Source organism: Entelurus aequoreus, linkage group LG23, assembly GCF_033978785.1.
Source record: "Entelurus aequoreus isolate RoL-2023_Sb linkage group LG23, RoL_Eaeq_v1.1, whole genome shotgun sequence".
In the NCBI taxonomy this organism is placed as follows: domain Eukaryota; kingdom Metazoa; phylum Chordata; class Actinopteri; order Syngnathiformes; family Syngnathidae; genus Entelurus; species Entelurus aequoreus.
The window spans coordinates 44,405,881-44,428,551 of NC_084753.1; the positions used below are offsets into that span (position 1 = coordinate 44,405,881).

The window sequence follows — 22,671 nt, forward strand, 5'->3', positions numbered from 1 at the left end:
CCATTTTCTCTCACCAAACATCTTCTCCAACAAACTTACCTTTTCCTCAACACCAAAGACAATTGACAGACTTCAATAAACCCCAAGAAAGTATTTTCTAACCCCAGGAACTCTTTAGTCCTCACCTAGGTCTCTTTCATAAACAAAAACCTTCATTTTGGACTTTCAAGCAACATAAAACTATTCTTTCTGGAAACATTGTCCATGATTTATGGGTTTTTCAGTTCAGACGAGGCAGTGAAAGTCATTTGTCTCCGATCCAATCCAACAAATGTTCCTGTTTTTGTAAAAACTGAAATCCATTTTGGACTTTCATGGTTTTTATAAACATTGTCTGTGATTTAGTCTTTAAGTTGAATGTTTTTCTAAACATTGAAGATGATTTTCTCTGGATTGAACCTAACGTACGTCTTTTTGTACGAACTGAAGTCCACTTTTAGATTTTTTCAACAAACACGTTGAACGTGTTTTCCCAATTCAGTCGCCAATGAAGTTTTTCTACAAATCCAAGACAAGTTAGTGTTTGATGAACCCAAAGACCGAGTTGTCGTAACCATCAAAGACTAGTTGAGTCCAAATAACGGAGCTGTTTTGGAGTCAAGCGGCGTACGTATTTTTGAAGACAATTCAATTGTCGGTGAGGATTTAGAGCAGGGGTCACCAACGCAGTGCCCGCGGGCACCAGGTAGCCCGTAAGGACCAGATGAGTAGCCCGCTGGCCTGTTCTAAAAATAGCTCAAATAGCAGCACTTACCAGTGAGCTGCCTCTATTTTTTAAATTGTATTTATTTACTAGCAAGCTGGTCTCGCTTTGCCCGACATTTTTAATTCTAAGAGAGACAAAACTCAAATAGAATTTGAAAATCCAAGAAAATATTTGAAAGACTTGGTCTTCACTTGTTTAAATAAATTCATTATTTTTTTTACTTTGCTTCTTATAACTTTCAGAAAGACAATTTTAGAGAAAAAATACAACCTTAAAAATGATTTTAGGATTTTTAAACACATATACCTTTTTACCTTTTAAATTCCTTCCTCTTCTTTCCTGACAATTTAAATCAATGTTCAAGTAATTTTTTTTTTTTATTGTAAAGAATAATAAATACATTTTAATTGAATTCTTCATTTTAGCTTCTGTTTTTTCGACGAAGAATATTTGTGAAATATTTCTTCAAACTTATTATGATTAAAATTCAAAAAAATGATTCTGGCAAATCTAGAAAATCTGTAGAATCAAATTTAAATCTTATTTCAAAGTCTTTTGAATTTCTTTTAAAATTTTTGTTCTGGAAAATCTAGAAGAAATAATGATTTGTCTTTGTTAGAAATATAGCTTGATCCAATTTGTTATAAATTCTAACAAAGTGCAGATTGGATGTTAACCTATTTAAAACATGTCATCAAAATTCTAAAATTAATCTTAATCAGGAAAAATTACTAATGATGTTCCATAAATTATTATTTTTTAATATTTTCAAAAAGATTCGAATTAGCTAGTTTTTCTCTTCTTTTTTTTCGGTTGAATTTTGAATTTTAAAGAGTCGAAATTGAAGATAAGCTATGTTTCAAAATGTGATTGTCATTTTTTTTCGTGTTTTCTCCTCTTTTAAACCATTCAATTAAGTGTAAATACCATTAATTATTAATAATAACATAGAGTTAAAGGTAAATTGAGCAAATTGGCTATTTCTGGCAATGTATTGAAGTGTGTATCAAACTGGTAGCCCTTCGCATTAATCACTACCCAAGAAGTAGCTCTTGCTTTCAAAAATGTTGGTGACCCCTGGTGTACGCTAACATTTGGTCTTACAATAAAGGCAATAATGATATTTTTTGTGGTCGAAAAGTATGGCAATAATTTTGGTACTAGTACAACAGTAATGGCTACTAAGAAACACAAACCCAGGGGTGCTGAAAACAGAACAGAGGGAGTCAAAGTAAAATAAAACATGATCTGGGCAACGGATCATGACAAATACAATAAAATACATTCATCATAAAATGTGTGCAAGAGTCCGTTTAGGTTTAGTCTTATGATGATTCCTTCATGAAACATAATAACACTTTTCAAACTTGTTGTTGGTTTTTTTTCAGCGTATCCCAACAAAGAACAAACAACATATTTCATTGAACGCTCTTCCTGACAAAGTGAAGTTTCTCACCATTTCATCTTGAAAAAGGGACAATTTGTGACAGTTTGTGCTGGTTTACCGCACATGAAGCAAACACCGAGACTGTTGACATGAAACCCCCAAGAAGACGCGGTCCTGCCTGCCGAGTTTCCTCGCAGCTGCAGAGCTCCGACAACAGATGAGAGCGTCTGATCCAAAAAAAAAAAAATACCCAACGAGAAATGAATTGGCTGACAACCAAAAGTTTCATTGCTGCTTGGAAGTGAAAAGCTCAAGAAGAAGTTTCTACCAGCACCAGCTAACTTCCACACATCTGAGCGTTACTTTGGCAAATAAAAGCTGCAAAATCCCACAACAAAGTCTAGTCCGCCTCACTTTAAGCAAAAGAGCCGCCAGTCGACTTTGTGTGGCACATTTTCTTACCTAAAACGCTGACTTTGGTCCCTGCAGCAAAAAAAGCTGGGTTGTAGGAGCACAGAGACTTCCAGCTGTGACACAAACCTCCTCAACCTGCTCTGTCTGAGCCCAGGAGGCAGGACTGCTTTGTGGACCGGACTAAGACCAGCAGTTCAGCCCTGCTCTTGCTAAGAAGACGACTAATGTCTTGTTTTGTTTCCTGAACAACCACAACTTTACTTTCAAACCACTTTGCTTGGAAGTGACTGGACGGGAGGACAATAACTTGCTGTGCAGTTGTCTTGTACCCTAAACACTTTGATATCAACTACTAAAGGTTTAAATGTGGTCCTACCTAGAACTGTTAGTCTTGTTCCTGCGCCAAAGAAAACTTCAGAACTATAACCAGTCACAGTGTTCTGTTCACCAAAATCTGCTACTCTATTTTTCCCAATTCTCCAACTTTATGTCCGTTTGAAACAGTTTTCTCAGAATCTTTTCAATTCCTTACATCGACTTATTCTGGTGTCTTACCTAGAACTGTTAGTCTTGTTCCTGCGCCAAAGAAAACTTCAGAACTATAACCAGTCACAGTGTTCTGTTCACCAAAATCTGCTACTCTATTTTTTCCAATCCTCCAACTTTATCTCCGTTTGAAAACAGTTTTCTCAGAATCTTCTCAATTCCTTACATTGACTTATTGTGGTGTCTTACCTAGAACTGTTAGTCTTGTTCCTGCGCCAAAGAAAACTTCAGAACTATAACCAGTCACAGTGTTCTGTTCACCAAAATCTGCTACTCTATTTTTTCCAATCCTCCAACTTTATCTCCGTTTGAAACAGTTTTCTCAGAATCTTTTCAATTCCTTACATCGACTTATTCTGGTGTCTTACCTAGAACTGTTAGTCTTGTTCTTGCGCCAAAGAAAACTTCAGAACTATAACCAGTCTCAGTTTTCTGTTCACCAAAATCTGCTACTCTATTTTTTCCAATCCTCCAACTTTATCTCCGTTTGAAAACAGTTTTCTCAGAATCTTCTCAATTCCTTACATTGACTTATTGTGGTGTCTTACCTAGAATTGTTAGTCTTGTTCCTGCGCCAAAGAAAACTTCAGAACTATAACCAGTCACAGTGTTCACCAAAATCTGCTACTCTATTTTTTCCAATCCTCCAACTTTATCTCCGTTTGAAACAGTTTTCTCAGAATCTTTTCAATTCCTTACATCGACTTATTCTGGTGTCTTACCTAGAACTGTTAGTCTTGTTCTTGCGCCAAAGAAAACTTCCGAACTATAACCAGTCACAGTGTTCTGTTCACCAAAATCTGCTACTCTATTTTTTCCAATCCTCCAACTTTATCTCCGTTTGAAAACAGTTTTCTCAGAATCTTCTCAATTCCTTACATTGACTTATTGTGGTGTCTTACCTAGAACTGTTAGTCTTGTTCCTGCGCCAAAGAAAACTTCAGAACTATAACCAGTCACAGTGTCCTGTTCACCAAAATATTTTCCCAATCCTCCAACTTTATGTCCGTTTGAAACAATTTTCTCAGAATCTTTTCAATTCCTTACATCGACTTATTCTGGTGTCTTACCTAGAACTGTTAGTCTTGTTCCTGCGCCAAAGAAAACTTCAGAACTATAACCAGTCACAGTGTTCTGTTCACCAAAATCTGCTACTCTATTTTTTCCAATCCTCCAACTTTATCTCCGTTTGAAACAGTTTTCTCAGAATCTTTTCAATTCCTTACATTGACTTATTCTGGTGTCTCACCTAGAACTGTTAGTCTTGTTCCTGCGCCAAAGAAAACTTCAGAACTATAACCAGTCACAGTGTCCTGTTCACCAAAATATTTTCCCAATCCTCCAACTTTATGTCCGTTTGAAACAATTTTCTCAGAATCTTTTCAATTCCTTACATCGACTTATTCTGGTGTCTTACCTAGAACTGTTAGTCTTGTTCCTGCGCCAAAGAAAACTTCAGAACTATAACCAGTCACAGTGTTCTGTTCACCAAAATCTGCTCCTCTATTTTTCCCAACCCTCCAACTTTATCTCCGTTTGAAACAGTTTTCTCAGAATCTTTTCAATTCCTTACATCGACTTATTCTGGTGTCTTACCTAGAACTGTTAGTCTTGTTCCTGCGCCAAAGAAAACTTCAGAACTATAACCAGTCACAGTGTTCTGTTCACCAAAATCTGCTACTCTATTTTTTCCAATCCTCCAACTTTATCTCCGTTTGAAACAGTTTTCTCAGAATCTTTTCAATTCCTTACATTGACTTATTGTGGTGTCTTACCTAGAACTGTTAGTCTTGTTCCTGCGCCAAAGAAAACTTCAGAACTATAACCAGTCACAGTGTCCTGTTCACCAAAATATTTTCCCAATCCTCCAACTTTATGTCCGTTTGAAACAATTTTCTCAGAATCTTTTCAATTCCTTACATCGACTTATTCTGGTGTCTTACCTAGAACTGTTAGTCTTGTTCCTGCGCCAAAGAAAACTTCAGAACTATAACCAGTCACAGTGTTCTGTTCACCAAAATCTGCTACTCTATTTTTTCCAATCCTCCAACTTTATCTCCGTTTGAAACAGTTTTCTCAGAATCTTTTCAATTCCTTACATTGACTTATTGTGGTGTCTTACCTAGAACTGTTAGTCTTGTTCCTGCACCAAAGAAAACTTCAGAACTATAACCAGCCACAGTGTTCTGTTCACCAAAATCTGCTCCTCTATTTTTCCCAACCCTCCAACTTTATCTCCGTTTGAAACAGTTTTCTCAGAATCTTTTCAATTCCTTACATCGACTTATTCTGGTGTCTTACCTAGAACTGTTAGTCTTGTTCCTGCGCCAAAGAAAACTTCAGAACTATAACCAGTCACAGTGTCCTGTTCACCAAAATATTTTCCCAATCCTCCAACTTTATGTCCGTTTGAAACAATTTTCTCAGAATCTTTTCAATTCCTTACATCGACTTATTCTGGTGTCTTACCTAGAACTGTTAGTCTTGTTCCTGCGCCAAAGAAAACTTCAGAACTATAACCAGTCACAGTGTTCTGTTCACCAAAATCTGCTACTCTATTTTTTCCAATCCTCCAACTTTATCTCCGTTTGAAACAGTTTTCTCAGAATCTTTTCAATTCCTTACATTGACTTATTGTGGTGTCTTACCTAGAACTGTTAGTCTTGTTCCTGCGCCAAAGAAAACTTCAGAACTATAACCAGTCACAGTGTTCTGTTCACCAAAATCTGCTCCTCTATTTTTCCCAATTCTCCAACTTTATGTCCGTTAGAAACAGTTTTCTCAGAATCTTTTCAATTCCTTACGTCAACTTATTCTGGTGTCTTACCTAGAACTGTTAGTCTTGTTCCCGGGCCAAAGAAAACTTCAGATCTATATCCAGTCACAGTGTTCTGTTCACCAAAATCTGATCCTCTATTTTTCCCAATGTTCCAACTTTATCTCCGTTTGAAACAGTTTTCTCAGAATCTTTTCAATTCCTTACATCGACTTATTCTGGTGTCTTACCTAGAACTGTTAGTCTTGTTCCTGCGCCAAAGAAAACTTCAGAACTATAACCAGTCACAGTGTTCACCAAAATCTGCTCCTCTATTTTTCCCAATCCTCCAACTTTATCTCCGTTTGAAACAGTTTTCTCAGAATCTTTTCAATTCCTTACATTGACTTATTCTGGTGTCTTACCTAGAACTGTTAGTCTTGTTCCTGCGCCAAAGAAAACTTCAGAACTATAACCAGTCACAGTGTTCACCAAAATCTGCTACTCTATTTTTCCCAACCCTCCAACTTTATCTTTGTTTGAAGCAGTTTTCTCAGATTCTTTTAAATTCCTTACATTGACTTATTCTGGTGTCTTACCTAGAACCGTTAGTCTTGTTCCCGCACCAAAGTAGGGTTCAGAATAGGTAGTCACAGTGCGGTTTTCTCGTGCAGAAAACGAACGTTGCTCTTTTTTCCTCCAACTTTTAACTCCATCACATTCTTTTTTTTTCATTAAGGCTCTGACTTAAAGTCTTTACATTGACTTATTCTGGTGTCTTACCTAGAACTGTTAGCCTGGTTCCTGCGCCAAAGAAAATTCCAAAACCTAGTCGCCACAGTGCAACTGTTTTGTGTGCTTACCAACCCAGGATGACGCTAGGCATTTTCTCCAACTTTATCGCCATTAAAAGTAATGTTCCATTAACACGCTGTAAGTCTTCATATTGACCAATTCTGGTGTCTTACCTAGAACCGTTAGTCTTGTTCCTGCGCCAAAGAAAGCTTCATTGCCATAACTACCCACAGTGCAGTTGTCTCGTGCACCAAACAACGTCACCCTCCTACCCCACTATCTTGAACTCTTTCCAAATAACTATTTCTTTTGTTGACTTAAATTGACTGATTCGGGTGTCTTACCTAGAACTGTTGACCTTGTTCCTGCGCCAAAGTAGACTTGAGAAGAAGACACATTGCAGGTGTCTGGTACCCAAAACAACCCAGAACCACTCCATGCATTACTCCCAACTTTAGTTTCATCAAAAAAACGTGTTTGCTTGTAAGACTCTGGACTGGTCTACAGTTCCTACGGCGGGTGTCTGACCTGGACTCTGGACTGGTCTACAGTTCCTACGGCGGGTGTCTGACCTGGACTCTGGACTGGTCTACAGTTCCTACGGCGGGTGTCTGACCTGGTAGAAACGTTAACCTTGTTCCTGCTCAAAAAGTCAACCTGGCTTTAGTCTTTGTTGTCCAGCCTGGTGGACCCCATTTGGCCTCCCCAAAGAAACTGTAGTCCTACTCACCAAGAATGGTCAGTTTGGTACCCTGGCCGAAGTAGACTTCATAAGTGGCACAGAGTCAACAAGTTAGACAAAACTTCTCCTCCCTTGCCAGAAAACAGCTTTGTGGTGCTAGCAAATCCCTGATTGTCTTCCCTTTGGTCCACTGTGGTCCCAGGTAAGAAGGTCTTCATCATTCTGTCACCCGGACTCCACAGTCCAGACTATTCACTTCTCCATCCTTCATCCCCTTTCCCAAGAGGTCTTCCCAAAAAGTCTTTAAAAAAGCAAAATGTGTCCTGACGAGCACGACGAGGATTTGTGAAGACTTCCTTCCTCAAGGGGAGTGAAGACAAATTGCATTTGTGCTGTGAAGAAGATCTCCTGTCACCTCCCAGCATGGATCTAATGGGAGGAGGTTTTTGTACGGCCCCTCAATTGCTTTGTATCACCGTGGCCCCCTGTACCCACGGTGTGAACACCCAACTCAAAAACCTGCACTAGTTTTTTCTGGTTTTCACTCCCCCCCCACCACCAGAGCGCTCACCCCCCACCATGGAGCTCCATATCTCTGCTTGCATCTCCACTCTCAGGCTGCTATTTGTGTGGCGCTAAGAAAAGAAACTCAGGAAGAAAAGGCGGGGATGCTGCACACCATTTCACCCCTACCACCCACCCACCCACCCACCCACCCACGTCTTGCATACACCTTTACTAAACACACATAACACCGCATGGCAGGCTTGGATAATGATTTTGACTCCGGGGGCCAAATTTAGAGAGAAAAAATCTATGTATACAAAAACCAAAAGCAGTGAAGTTGTCAAGTTGTGTAAATGCTAAATGCTAAAAAAGAATTAGCAAATCCTTTTCAACTTATATTCAATTGAGTAGACTGCAAAGACAAGATACTTAACGTTGATAACGTTGATATTTTTTGCAAATTTTAGCTCATTTGGAATTTGATGCCCGCAACATGTTTCAAAAAAGCTGGCACAAGTGGCAAAAAACAGTGAAAGAGTTGAGGGAATGCTCATCAAAGACTTATTTGGAACATCCCACAGGTGAACGGGCTAATTGGGAACAGGTGGGTGCCATGATTGGGTATAAAAGCAGCTTCCAGTCATTCACAAACAAGGAGGGGGCGAGGGTCACCACTTTGTCAACAAATGCCTGAGCAAATTGTTGAACAACAACATTTCTCAACAAGGAATTTAGGGATTTCACCATCTACGCTCCGTAATATCATCAAAAGGTTGAGAGAAGGTGGAGAAATCACTGCACGTAAGCCATGATATTACACACCTTGGATCCCTCAGGCATCAAAAAACCACATCAGTGTGTAAAGGAAATCACCGCATGGACTCAGGAACACTTCAGAAAACCACTGTCAGTAACTAGAGTTGGTCGCTACATCTGTAAGTGCAAGTTAAAACTCTACTTTGCAAAGTGAAAGCCGTTTATCAACAACACCCAGAAACGCCGCCGGCTTCACTGGGCCTGAGCTCATAGATGACCATAGTAACTAATTAGATGACCATAGTAACTAGTATATCATGCAAAAGCACAGATTCCAAACATGTAAAGACTTAGTATAGTTCAATCAATCAATCAATCAATGTTTATTTATATAGCCCTAAATCACAAGTGTCTCAAAGGGCTGTACAAGCCACAACGACATCCTCGGTACAGAGCCCACATACGGGCAAGGAAAAACTCACCCCAGTGGGACGTCGGTGAATGACTATGAGAAACCTTGGAGAGGACCGCATATGTGGGTAACCCCCCCCCCCCCTCTAGGGGAGACTGAAAGCAATGGATGTCGAGTGGGTTTGACATAATATTGTGAAAGTCCAGTCCACAGTGGATCCAACACATCAGAGTCCAGTCCATAGATGGCCAGCAGGAAACCATCCCGAGCGGAGACGGGTCAGCAGCGCAGAGATGTACCCAACCGATGCACAGGCTAGTGGTCCACCCGGGGTCCCGGCTCTGGACAGCCAGCACTTCATCCATGGCCACCGGACCTATGCAACTCCCCCTCGCAAGTGACAGGGGAGAAGAGAGAGTTGAAGACTTAGGGTCATTATAAAACATGAGTGCACATCGTAATGGCAGCTACACTTTACATCTTAAACATCTAAAAACTATATTTGGGAATGTCCGGGGGGCCAGATTGAAAAACTTAACGGACCGCATTTGGCCCCCGGGCCTTAGTTTGCCCAGTCCTGCCGCATGGTATAGCATAGTTTGATCATATTACGCCTATACTGGCTCACCTGCACTGGCTTCCTGTGCACTTAAGATGCGACTTTAAGGTTTTACTACTTACGTATAAAATATTACACGGTTCAGCTCCAGCCTATCTCGCCGATTGTATTGTACCATATGTCCCGACAAGAAATCTGCGTTCAAAGAACTCCGGCTTATTAGTGATTCCCAGAGCCCAAAAAAAGTCTGCGGGCTATAGAGCGTTTTCTATTGGGGCTCCAGTACTCTGGAATGCCCTCCCGGTAAAAGTTAGAGATGCTACCTCAGTAGAAGCATTTAAGTCCCATCTTAAAACTCATTTGTATAATCTAGCCTTTAAATAGACCCCCCTTTTTAGACCAGTTGATCTGCCGTTTCTTTTCTTCTCTCCTCTTCTCCCCTGTCCCTTGCGAGGGGGAGTTGCATAGGTCCGGTGGCCATGGATGAAGTGCTGGCTGTCCAGAGTCGGGACCCCGGGTGGACCACTAGCCTGTGCATCGGTTGGGGACATCTCTGCGCTGCTGACCCGTCTCCGCTCGGGATGGTTTCCTGCTGGCCCCGCTATGGACTGGACTCTCGCTGATGTGTTGGATCCACTGTGGACTGGACTTTCACAATCTTATGTCAGACCCACTCGACATTCATTGCTTTCAGTCTCCCTTAGAGGGGGGGGGGGGGGGGGGGGGTTACCCACATATGCGGTCCTCTCCAAGGTTTCTCATAGTCATTCACTGACGTCCCACTGGGGTGAGTTTTTCCTTGCCCGTATGTGGGCTCTGTACCGAGGATGTCGTTGTGGCTTGTGCAGCCCTTTGAGACACTTGTGATTTAGGGCTATATAAATAAACATTGATTGATTGATTGATTGATAGCAGAGCATAACCTAACATATTATAACATACCAGCATGGCATACCACAACATAGGACAACATATGGACCGCTCACATTTCCGGTAACATTGAAATACATATAGTGAGACTAGCCCTGCGATGAGGTGGCGACTTGTCCGGGGTGTACCCCGCCTTCCGCCCGAATGCAGCTGAGATAGGCTCCAGCACCCCCCCGCGATCCCAAAAGGGACAAGCGGTAGAACATGGATAGATAATGAGACTATGTACTGCACACACCTCGGGTCTTCTACCAGAGGCCTGGGAACTCGAGCGCTCTCTGCAGGATTTTACAAAATACAATTCATTTCAAAACCCACCCGCCAAATACCCATTTACAATTTCCTACCAACCTACCAAGGAATCTTTAAATCCACCAAATCAGTCTCAATATCCTATTATTCCAATGGGATTCAAAGGTTGCATCTTGAAGATAATCTCATCGTACATACAGAGGTCAAGACCACAATTACGCGGCTAATGTGAATTCCTCGGCCATGAGGGGTGTGCTAAATATACTAAGCAAAACTTCGCAATAAATTTTGCTTAAAACACTTTTTAAAAATGTTTAAAGAATGTGATTCTTTTATAAAGCTATCAATCTCACATCTGCGGTCCCCTCCGAGGTTTGTCACTGTATCTGTTGCGTCGGACCAGTTCTTCCTCCAAGGGAATCTAAGTTACTGGTCAATCCCAAGTTCTTTCGATGACATATATGCTGAGTAAGAAGGACTATCAAGACAGAATTAGAATATTTTCAAGTTTATACCAAAGCTTTAGGAGATCAACTTAATCATTACATTCATATCGGCTGCTCTAGGTGATCTGGCATTCCAAGGGAAAAACCAACTTCTTTTCACACAGAGACAACCCCTATCTCCCCCTCGCAACACTGATAAGAAACCAATGGGGGAGGTCTTCACATTCCAAGGTTGAGACATAAAACAGACAATCTGAAGACAAAGACTGGTAGAATAAACAAAGGAAAAGTACTAGCTACTCTAAACATGGCTATGTACAAAGAAATAACTCTTAAACATATCTGCATCCTTTCACATATCCCATTGGGTTGAGTCCATAGTGGATCTAACATAATAGTGTGAGAGTACAGTCCATAGTGGATCTAACATGATAGTGAGAGTCCAGTCCATAGTGGATCTAACATGATAGTGAGAGTCCAGTCCATAGTGGATCTAACATAATAGTGAGAGTCCATTCCATAGTGGATCTAACATAATAGTGAGAGTCCAGTCCATAGTGGATCTAACAAAATAGTGTGAGAGTCCAGTCCATAGTGGATCTAACATAATAGTGTGAGAGTCCAGTCCATAGTGGATCTAACATAATAGTGAGAGTCCAGTCCATAGTGGATCTAACATAATAGTGAGAGTCCAGTCCATAGTGGATCTAACATAATAGTGTGAGAGTCCAGTCCATAGTGGATCTAACATAATAGTGTGAGAGTCCAGTCCATAGTGGATCTAACATAATAGTGAGAGTCCAGTCCATAGTGGATCCAACATAATAGTGAGAGTCCAGTCCATAGTGGATCTAACATAATAGTGAGAGTCCAGTCATTAGTGGATCTAACATAATAGTGAGAGTCCAGTCCATAGTGGATCTAACATAATAGTGTGAGAGTCCAGTCCATAGTGGATCTAACCTAACAGTGAGAGTCCAGTCCATAGTGGATCTAACATAATAGTGAGAGTCCAGTCCATAGTGGATCTAACATAATAGTGAGAGTCCAGTCCATAGTGGATCTAACATAATAGTGAGAGTCCAGTCCATAGTGGATCTAACCTAACAGTGAGAGTCCAGTCCATAGTGGATCTAACATAATAGTGAGAGTCCAGTCTTTAGTGGATCTAACATAATAGTGTGAGAGTCCAGTCCATAGTGGATCTAACATAATAGTGTGAGAGTCCAGTCCATAGCGGATCTAACATAATAGTGTGAGAGTACAGTCCATAGTGGATCTAACATAATAGTGTGGGAGTACAGTCCATAGTGGATCTAACATAATAGTGAGAGTCCAGTCCATAGTGGATCTAACCTAACAGTGAGAGTCCAGTCCATAGTGGATCTAACATAATAGTGAGAGTCCAGTCCATAGTGGATCTAACATAATAGTGAGAGTCCAGTCCATAGTGGATCTAACATAATAGTGAGAGTCCAGTCCATAGTGGATCTAACCTAACAGTGAGAGTCCAGTCCATAGTGGATCTAACATAATAGTGAGAGTCCAGTCCTTAGTGGATCTAACATAATAGTGTTAACATAATAGTGTGTGAGTGCAGTCCATAGTGGATCTAACATAATAGTGTGAGTCCAGTCCATAGTGGATCTAACATAATAGTGTGAGAGTGCAGTCCATAGTGGATCTAACATAATAGTGTGAGAGTCCAGTCCATAGTGGATCTAACATAATAGTGAGAGTCCAGTCCATAGTGGATCTAACATAATAGTGTGAGTCCAGTCCATAGTGGATCTAACATAATAGTGTGAGAGTCCAGTCCATAGTGGATCTAACATAATAGTGAGAGTCCAGTCCATAGTGGATCTAACATAATAGTGAGAGTCCAGTCCATAGTGGATCTAACATAATAGTGAGAGTCCAGTCCATAGTGGATCTAACATAATAGTGAGAGTCCAGTCCATAGTGGATCTAACCTAACAGTGAGAGTCCAGTCCATAGTGGATCTAACATAATAGTGAGAGTCCAGTCCATAGTGGATCTAATATAATAGTGAGAGTCCAGTCCTTAGTGGATCTAACATAATAGTGAGAGTCCAGTCCTTAGTGGATCTAACATAATAGTGTGAGAGTGCAGTCCATAGTGGATCTAACATAATAGTGTGAGAGTCCAGTCCATAGTGGATCTAACATAATAGTGAGAGTCCAGTCCATAGTGGATCTAACATAATAGTGAGAGTCCAGTCCATAGTGGATCTAACATAATAGTGTGAGAGTCCAGTCCATAGTGGATCTAACATAATAGTGAGAGTCCAGTCCTTAGTGGATCTAACATAATAGTGAGAGTCCAGTCCTTAGTGGATCTAACATAATAGTGAGAGTCCAGTCCATAGTGGATCTAACATAATAGTGTGTGAGTGCAGTCCATAGTGGATCTAACATAATAGTGTGAGTCCAGTCCATAGTGGATCTAACATAATAGTGTGAGAGTGCAGTCCATAGTGGATCTAACATAATAGTGTGAGAGTCCAGTCCATAGTGGATCTAACATAATAGTGAGAGTCCAGTCCATAGTGGATCTAACATAATAGTGAGAGTCCAGTCCATAGTGGGGCCAGCTGGAGACCATCCTGACTGGAGACAGGTCAGCAGCGCAGAGACGTCCCCAACCGATGCACAGACGAGTGGTCCACCCTGGGTCCCGACCCTGGACAGCCAGCACTTCATCCGTGGCTGTCCAGGGTCGGGATAGCCATGGATATGATATCTACCTGCTGCCCCCTACTGATATGGAGGAGTATTACATGGTTACTCTGCTGATCTCGAGGCAGCATCGACACTCTACCGCGGCACATTGCTTGCGGATTATAATTATTGGTTTACAAAAAACATTTTTCCAAACAATTAGGTGAAATGGCATCATTCCGCATGGCACACCAGACAATATGTCACGGCACACTGCTTGAAAAACACTGCTCCAACCAACACATTTAACACAGAATGAGGCCATTTTCAGGAAGATATATATGTCATGCCTGCGTACAATATCACAACAATCATATGGTTATTGTCAGTACTATCAGAAAACAAGGACTAAAACCAACTACAACCAACTCTGGTGAAAATAAGTAGAGCATACTTAGCAGCCTAATGTACGCCCAAAACTAAAGAGGGGACATTTGACCAAAGTATGCCGATAGGCTGCGGTTTCAAACCTTTCAAACGTTTTATTAGTTTGCAAACAATATTTGTTTGACCAATTAGGTGGAATTGCATCATTTCCCACGGTACATAAATAATAATAATAAAAAAATAAAAAATAAATAAATAATTGTCAGGTTCAAACACTGATGACACTTAAATGTAGAGTATATGTAGAATATATTTATATTATTTATATATTATATATTATATATATAATATATTATATATGTTATATTATTTATTATTATTATTGTCTATTGTGAGCGAACTGTGGTGCTGAATTTCCCCCAGGGATCAATAAAGTACTTTCTATTCTATTCTATTCTATTCTATTCTATCTATTAAACAAGACAAGAAGCAAAGAATCAAACAGAGACAGAATTAAATTTGGAGAGACGCCGTCGACCTGTAACCTCTTACAGTGCCTTAGCACGCTCTGGCGAAAGATTGTACGCCACCTCTTTTTACTTGGACTTTCCCTGTTTACTTAACAACATCTGTTTCTAAAGGAACGGGGAGTATGTAAACGGTCATTGTTTTCGGTCACATTAACACAAAAGAAAAAGATGCCTCGGGCTTGGGCTGGTCCTGGATTCAGCTTGAGCAGGTCTTCGATGACAAGAGATAACCCCCTCCCGTCTCCTCCCATCGTACACAATGGAATTTTCCAAGCCTTTGCTTGGTGCAACAAAGACAGCCTCTTGTCTGGTCATTGGGAACTAAGAACAGAAAGTTTTTCGATAATTTACATAAACATTTTCTGACAATAATATCTCACGGTACACCAGTGTGCCAAGGCACAGTGGTTGAAAAACACTGGCTTAGAGGAGTGGTCCACCCCGGATCCCAACTTTATAATGTCCAGAGGTAGGCCAGCATGGGATGCAGATAAGCAAGAATGTGGAGGACAATCAATCAATCAATCAATGTTTACTTATATAACCCTAAATCACGAGTGTCTCAAAGGGCTGCACAAGCCACAACGACATCCTCGGTTCAGGAGCCGAGGATGTCCGTCCAAGTGTTGTGCGACTTGAACGGACTCGCTGGATAAGCAGCTGATCCTGTCCTGGGCGGATGAGAAAAAATAAATAAAAATAATAATTGGAAATGATTGATAGGCCAGAAACGGTCCAATCATTCATTTCCACTTTATGTAGGAGTGTTGCATTTGAGGGCTTTATTCATCCCACAATGGGCAAACGATCCAGTTGCAGTGCAGATACAAAAAGTCCACAAAAAGTTATGTAAAAACCACATGAAAACAAGAGGGAAACACCAAAGAACACCTAGGACATAAAGCATAGAGCTGATGCAAACAGCTGCCACTTCAGCGGCGCCATTTCTACATACGGTCACAAAAGTAAGACAAGGAAATACAAAAATTAGCAATGAATAATACATATAGTGTACATACGATTGTACCATGCATAGACCAACAACAAAACAAAACAAAAACACAATTTCTACACCTCTGCAGTGCTCCACCATCCACCCAACAAAGCTACGCCGTCCTAGGCTGCCCAATAGCTCTTGGCCAATGTCCGACACGCGCGGATGAGCGAGAATCCGTCCAGGGAAATCCTAAGTGCTCATTCAGCCAGGGCTTCGTGAAGCTCGTCCATCCAGACGCTGAACAAGAACTCCACACTGGAAGTCGCATAGCTGTTGGATGGAATGTTGTCTTCCTAAAAGTATTTTAATTTTAAGTTTTTCACTTTTGTTTGACCATTCTTCTCTCTGACACTCAAAGAAGGCGGAGGCACAGCCCACCCCCCATACCATGTCATGGCAGCGAGTCTCAAGTTTGTATGTCATTTTTATATGTGCTTATGTTTGCTGAGGTTTTTTTCCTAGTCCCACACTGCGCCTCCTACAGGAGCATAGTTTGGGATTGGCTTTTATTTCTCCCTTCTCTTGTTTTTCCTATCTTTTACAGGGTCTTCAGCCTTCCGGTCCTGTCCAATCTTGTCATATTTGTGTTTCTGTTTCTTGGACGGGTTGACTGGAAACAAGTTTTGTTACACTTTTTGGGTGCGATGAGAAAAAAAGCAAATAAAGCAGCTTGATCTTCTTTTGGTGTCCTCTTAACTTCTGGGGGTTTTTGTGCGGTAGAGTAGTTCTCTTTCCGACTGTGGGTACTTGTCGCACCAAAATACTGGCCGCTGTCAACACGGTGTCTCAGTTTGAGGATGTGAAGGTGAGCTATCTTCTCACCATCGCCGCTCACGTTGAAGTGGCCTCCGAGAGGCACCTCCACCGAGGCTGCTTTGTAGTTCACAGAGGCGATCAACTTCAGGTTGGTAGTCTCGGTGGAGCGTTGGTACCACAGGATGGTGTCGTAGTTCTGGATCGCATGGCTGAAGCTCAGCGTGACTTGGTCGTTCTCTCTCCCGAACACTGTGTGAGGTGTCTGGGAAACCTTTGTGTGTTGGCTCAGCTTGACCCCTGAGAAGAAATTAAGTCTCAGAGAAGCCTTAAAAAAACATTCCGCCTCAGTGTCCAGCATCGTTGCTCAACGATCAGGATTTATCAGTACACCAGCCTTACCTGCCGTACAGAGGACATGGGTAATGAAGACGATGAGAGCTGAAGACTGAGGCTTCATGTTGAATGTGACCACCCAAAGAAGCTCTTCGTGACTTTGTATTGATTCTGAAGGAGAGGCAGGAAGTCACACAGGAAGTCACTCTTTGCCACCTTTCCGTCAGCATCAAAGAAAAGGGGCGATGTTTGCTCTCGATCCTTAATCAGTCCTGTCTTCAAGACTGTGTCTCACAGTCACATCAGGTCCATTTCCACCGCGGGAACTTTCACAGGAACTAAATAAAATACGCCCTACGTTTCCACTGAAAACTATCCGTGTAAATAGAGTTCCACCAGAAACCAATTAGTTTCCGAGTCACCACCAGAGACTTTGGAAAATTCCCCAAGAACCTTTAAGGAATGGGTTATGCTATCGAACCCTGATTGATTGAACACAGTTGAGGTGGTTCTAAACCATTAGAGTATTCCGGGACACTTATTTATTTCGGATGTATTTCCATTACAAGCTACTTGACAAAGGAGAGAACGAAGACCGCTAAAAACTTTTGAGTTGCATGAACGTTTGTAGGCTGAAAAACGCTGATTAGTGGAACACTAGCTATGTGCACACCGACACAATTAATTGGATTAAAAGCCTAACAGGAATAAAAATGCTTAATATAAACACGCCATTTGTAATATTTGACCCGATCGCACATGTTCGGATCACGATCTAGACGGGTGGTTTAGATCGGAGCGGATGAAAACACTTATTCCGAAGTTCAGGTCGAAATGATCCTTACCGCGCATGTCTTTGACATCCGCTATACTTTGGTCGTGAAGGGGGTACTAAATTTAGCGATCTCGGAATGAAGCGATTGTCTTGCTGCTGTCTCCTCCCATCCAACATAAGTAATGTTGAGTTTGTTGCGCTAAAACGAGACGAGCAAAACAAGAGTACGGTCTGCAGTGTCATGTGTCGATGTAACAATCAAAGAAGGGATTCGGTTGTCGTATTAACGAGCTGTTCTATTCACGACCTTGCAGCTACTACCAGTGCTAACTGCTAGCCTCAGGGCACGTACGCAGATTGTCGTAACTTGAAGACGCGCAGCAACCAGTATATACCACAACATGGAGGGCAGAACAGCTCCATTCAAAAAGAGAGGTAAAACAAAAGTAGTGAACAGAAGGAACAATTGGTAAATAAATAACGTGACAACGTCGAACAAGCAGGAATGCACAGAGCCATGTTTGTTTGCAGCAACATGTGTTGCGCATGTTAAAGAAAAGTATTCCGATCTAAGATGTGATGCATGAAACCGCATGTCATAATCGGATCATTTATTTCAGGGTCCTTGTGCACAGGAACATCTCTGGGTCGTCCTCACACGAGCCCTCCATCCTCCTTTCTAGTCATCTGGGTCCTCCATACATCTAGTCGCTGTTGTGCGAACCTTTGAGCTCCTGCAGTCAGCTTTTGATGTTGTTCAGCTGGGACTAGAGCTAAATGCAAAAAATATCTAAGGTGGTGTTATTTCATGGCATTTAACTCTCCAAAAATATCAACTGCTCATAAGGTGGAACTTGAAATGGTCACGACTTATAAGTACTCTGGGATTGTCATAGACGAGAAATTGTATTTTAAATTACACATAGAAAAACCCGTGGCTAATGTTAAAACTAAATTGGGATTTTTCTTTAGAAACAAGTCCTGTTTTTCCCTAAAAGTTAGGAAACACTTGATTCTGACCACTTTCGGGCCTCTGCTAGATTATGGAGACTTGCTTATTTGAAAAACTGGATCTTGTATATCACTGGCCCTAACGTTTTATTACTGGTTGTGACAACCTTGTCCATCATTGCACTTTATATGCAAAGGCAACTGTCCACATTTAATAGTACGCAGACTTTCTCGATGGTTGTGTGTTATATATAAATCCCTCCTTGGTCTGGTTCCCCCTTATTTGTGTTCCTTTATGTGTAGAGACTCCAGTCGCTACAGTTTGCAGTCACAGGACATCCTTGGCATGTTTGTTCCTCGAGCCAACACAAATCTTGGGGGAAAAAGCTTTCAGATACGCTGCTCCACGGTCATGGAATAACTCGGAAAAGGATCTGAGGCCCCGTTTACACTAAACCGGATAAGGTTATCTAGGGTAAATCCCACCTTACCTTATCCGTGTCCACACACAACAATGTCACCGTTTAAGACCCCCTCCCTCCCTCCGTCCGCCGGCGCAACGCGACTTAGTACGCATGTGCGGAAAATGCGCAGGTCATAGTCACCTCCGGTGTAGCTTTGTGTGCAAGTTGTTAAATGTAACTTATCTGAACAATATCCAGTGTTGTGCTATTTCAATGAAGTGGAATCCAGTGTGACTATTGTAGTCAATCCCACCTGAGACATCATACATCAATCACACCTTTATTACACACCTAAACTATGTGATAAAGAACATTTGACATCAATCAAACTAGGGATCTAGATATCTGCTCAGGACACTCCTCACTCTTTTGCCTTCACCTTCATTGGCCATTCCTTTTTGTTGACTTTATACACTCTGGACCTACACGTTGAGTCCGTGACATACATGGCGGGCAATAACTGATACAGTCTGCTTTGCCAGTCCAAATGTATTCACCGTTTTCCGTAGTCTTCCCTCGACAACCAGGTAATACAAAGCACACGCTACCTTGTTGATCACATCCACGGGAGCCCGCATTCTTGTTGTCTCTCCTTCGACAAATGGACAAAGTTTATTGCTAAGTAGAATCACAGCTGACCCGGACATTGGAAAGTTCTCTTGCCGTCTGAGAAGTGTTGTATCCTAAATAGCTGCAATGGCTTTCTCTTAAGGTATTCATGTGTGATTTTCACAAGCGTCTGTACATGTAGAAGAAGGAGAAACACGGGCATGGCGCATTCTTTCTGGCGTCACTTCCTCTCCGAACTCAGTTTGTAAAGGATCAATGAGTCCATACAAAGCTAAGAGCCGGAGATTCAAGAAATATACGGCGCACTTACCCGTGTAAAAATGTGTCCGAGGAGGGGAACCTTAAACGCTGGTTTAGTGTGGCTGAAACGGGGTTTAGGCTAAATAATTATTAGTTTAAGGGCTTATCCGGCTTAGTGTAGACAAAGCCTGAGACTACCTGAGCTGATCACTTTGGGGAAATTTCCGGCCATTTTAAAGGATCCAGAAACTGTTTCTATTGTTTTTATTGACTGCAAGAAGTCAATATGCACTTGGCTTGGTGTTGTTCACACTGACTGTCTCTGCCACCACCAAGCTGCCACATCTGTGGGTACAACCACCAGACTAACCTCCGTTCTAATACGAGTGCTGGGGATGGTTGGATCCAGGTGTGAGGTTGTGGGGGTGTTATCAGGTTTATGACTTGATAGGGCAGCTTAATGCTGCAGCGTGGTAGCTAGCTGCACAGTAATAAAATGCACTGCTGTTCAGGTTGAGCTTTGGGACGATCAGTTGGCACTGTTCATTCACTGAGGCGCTCCCTTTTATCTCCACGTCCACACCCTTCTCTGGGAAGGCTTGTCTGTTGTACAGGTACCCCAGGAGCTGCATCTGCACGTCCACGTTCTTGTACCAGAGGATCACGTCGTAGCTCGTCACGTTATGACTACATTGGATGGTGGCCGTCTCTCCCGTCTTCTCGATGATGTCACCGGGAGTCTGCAGGACTTTCTCTCCTGATGAAAAGACGAAAATATGACAAAAAAATGGCTAATTCCAGCACAAAGTGTGAGCTCCGTTGTTACCTGAGAGCAGAGCAGTGCAGGCAGCAAAGCTGAGGAACAAGAGCACCACCATGTCTTTGGGATTATTAAGTCGCTGTCAGCAGCACTTGTCTACTAAAGGGCTGCACCGCATGTGGGCGGGGTCGGGTTTGCAAGCGATTAGGGTAAAATGACATTTTTTTAACCAGGGTTGTGCAAACTGCGGCCTAAAAAGACAACACAGTACAGTCACATCCCCCTCTGATGGCGGATGTGAGCATTGCTCGTCTATGACATTGACTTCTATTATGAACATGGGAGAATGGCAGCAACTTAAAGGTCTACTGAAAGCCACTACTAGCGACCACGCAGTCTGATAGTTTATATATCAATGATGAAATCTTAACATTGCAACACATGCCAATACGGCCGGGTTAACTTATAAAGTGACATTTAAAATTTCCCGGGAAATATCCGGCTGAAACGTCGCGGTATGATGACGTATGCGCGTGACGAAGTCAGAGTAACGGAAGTTATGGTACCCCGTAGAATCCTATACAAAAAGCTCTGTTTTCATTTCATAATTCCACAGTATTCTGGACATCTTTTGCAATTTGTTTAATGAACAATGAAGGCTGCAAAGAAGACAGTTGTAAGTGGGATCGGTGTATTAGCAGCGGACTACAGCAACACAACCAGGAGGACTTTGTTGGAGCGCTAGCCGCGCTAGCCGCCGACCTCACCTTGACTTCCTACGTCTCCGGGCCGCCAAACGCATCGGGTGAAGTCCTTCGTCCTTCTGCCGATCGCTGGAACGCAGGTGAGCACGGGTGTTGATGAGCAAATGAGGGCTGGCCGGCGTAGGTGGAGAGCTAATGTTTTTAGCATAGCTCTGTGCGGTCCGGTTGCTAAGTTAGCTTCAATGGCGTCGTTAGCACAGCATTGTTAACCTTCGCCAGCCTGGAAAGCATTAACCGTGTATTTACATGTCCATGGTTTAATAGTATTGTTGATTTTCTATCTATACTTCCAGTCAGGGGTTTATTTCTTTTGTTTCTACATGCAGTTAAAGCACGATGCTATCACGTTAGCTCGTAGCTAAAGCATTTCGCCGATGTATTGTCGTGGAGATAAAAGTCACTGTGAATGTCCATTTGGCGTTCTGGACTCTCATTTTCAAGAGGATATAGTATCCCAGGTGGTTTCAAATACAAATCCGTGATCCACAATAGAAAAAGGAGAGAGTGTGGAATCCAATGAGCCAGCTTGTACCTAAGTTACGGTCAGAGCGAAAAAAGATACGTCCATCACTGCCTCTCAAGTCCTTCACTGTAACGTTCCTCATCCACGAATCTTTCATCCTGGCTCAAATTAATGGGGTAATCGTCACTTTTTCGGTCCGAATCTCTCTCGCTCCATTGTAAACGGGGAATTGTGAGGAATACTAGCTCCTGTGACGTCACGCTACTTCCGCTACAGGCAAGGCTTTTTTTTAATCAGCGAGCAAAAGTTGCCAACTTTATCGTCGATTTTCTCTACTAAATCCTTTCAGCAAAAATATGTCAATATCGCCAAATGATCAAGTATGACACATAGAATGGATCTGCTATTCCCGTTTAAATAAAAAAAAAATCATTTCAGTAGGCCTTTAATTGTAGAAATCGAACAAACGTTCTCGCGCAAGGTGCAAATATTTATTCAAAACATAAATGTGGTGCACAATCTCACCTACCCACTGAACTATGTGGACAATGTAACACATGTCCATGCACCAAGCACAATTCAAAATGACACCCGTCTAAATCCACCACAAAGCATGATGGGTAAGATGGCAAACACTGTCTCTCCGCACTTCCCAATGTTTGGCGTGTTTTATCCCCCATGTTTCTGATTGATTTCCAAATGTTAAGGAAAGTAAACAAGCTATCAGTCCAACTTTCAGATGTCCGATAATGGCTTTTTGCCGATATCCGATATGCCGATATTGTCCAACTCTTTAATTACCGATACCGATATCAACCGATACCGATATCAACCGATATATGCAGTCGTGGAA

General features: G+C 41.9%; 1 protein-coding gene across 1 annotated transcript in view; it reads right to left on the minus strand.

The window, feature by feature from the left end:
- LOC133640898 (uncharacterized) overlaps nucleotides 1–22,671 on the minus strand; it is a 37,139-nt gene that overhangs the window by 9,112 nt on the left and 5,356 nt on the right. The window contains exons 3-6 of the mRNA XM_062034582.1: nucleotides 20,658–20,686; nucleotides 20,334–20,588; nucleotides 16,898–17,002; nucleotides 16,565–16,795 (exon numbers count right to left, since the gene is read on the minus strand). Coding sequence (XP_061890566.1) covers nucleotides 16,565–16,795; nucleotides 16,898–17,002; nucleotides 20,334–20,588; nucleotides 20,658–20,686 — 620 coding nt within the window. The remainder of the gene's footprint in view (nucleotides 1–16,564; nucleotides 16,796–16,897; nucleotides 17,003–20,333; nucleotides 20,589–20,657; nucleotides 20,687–22,671) is intronic.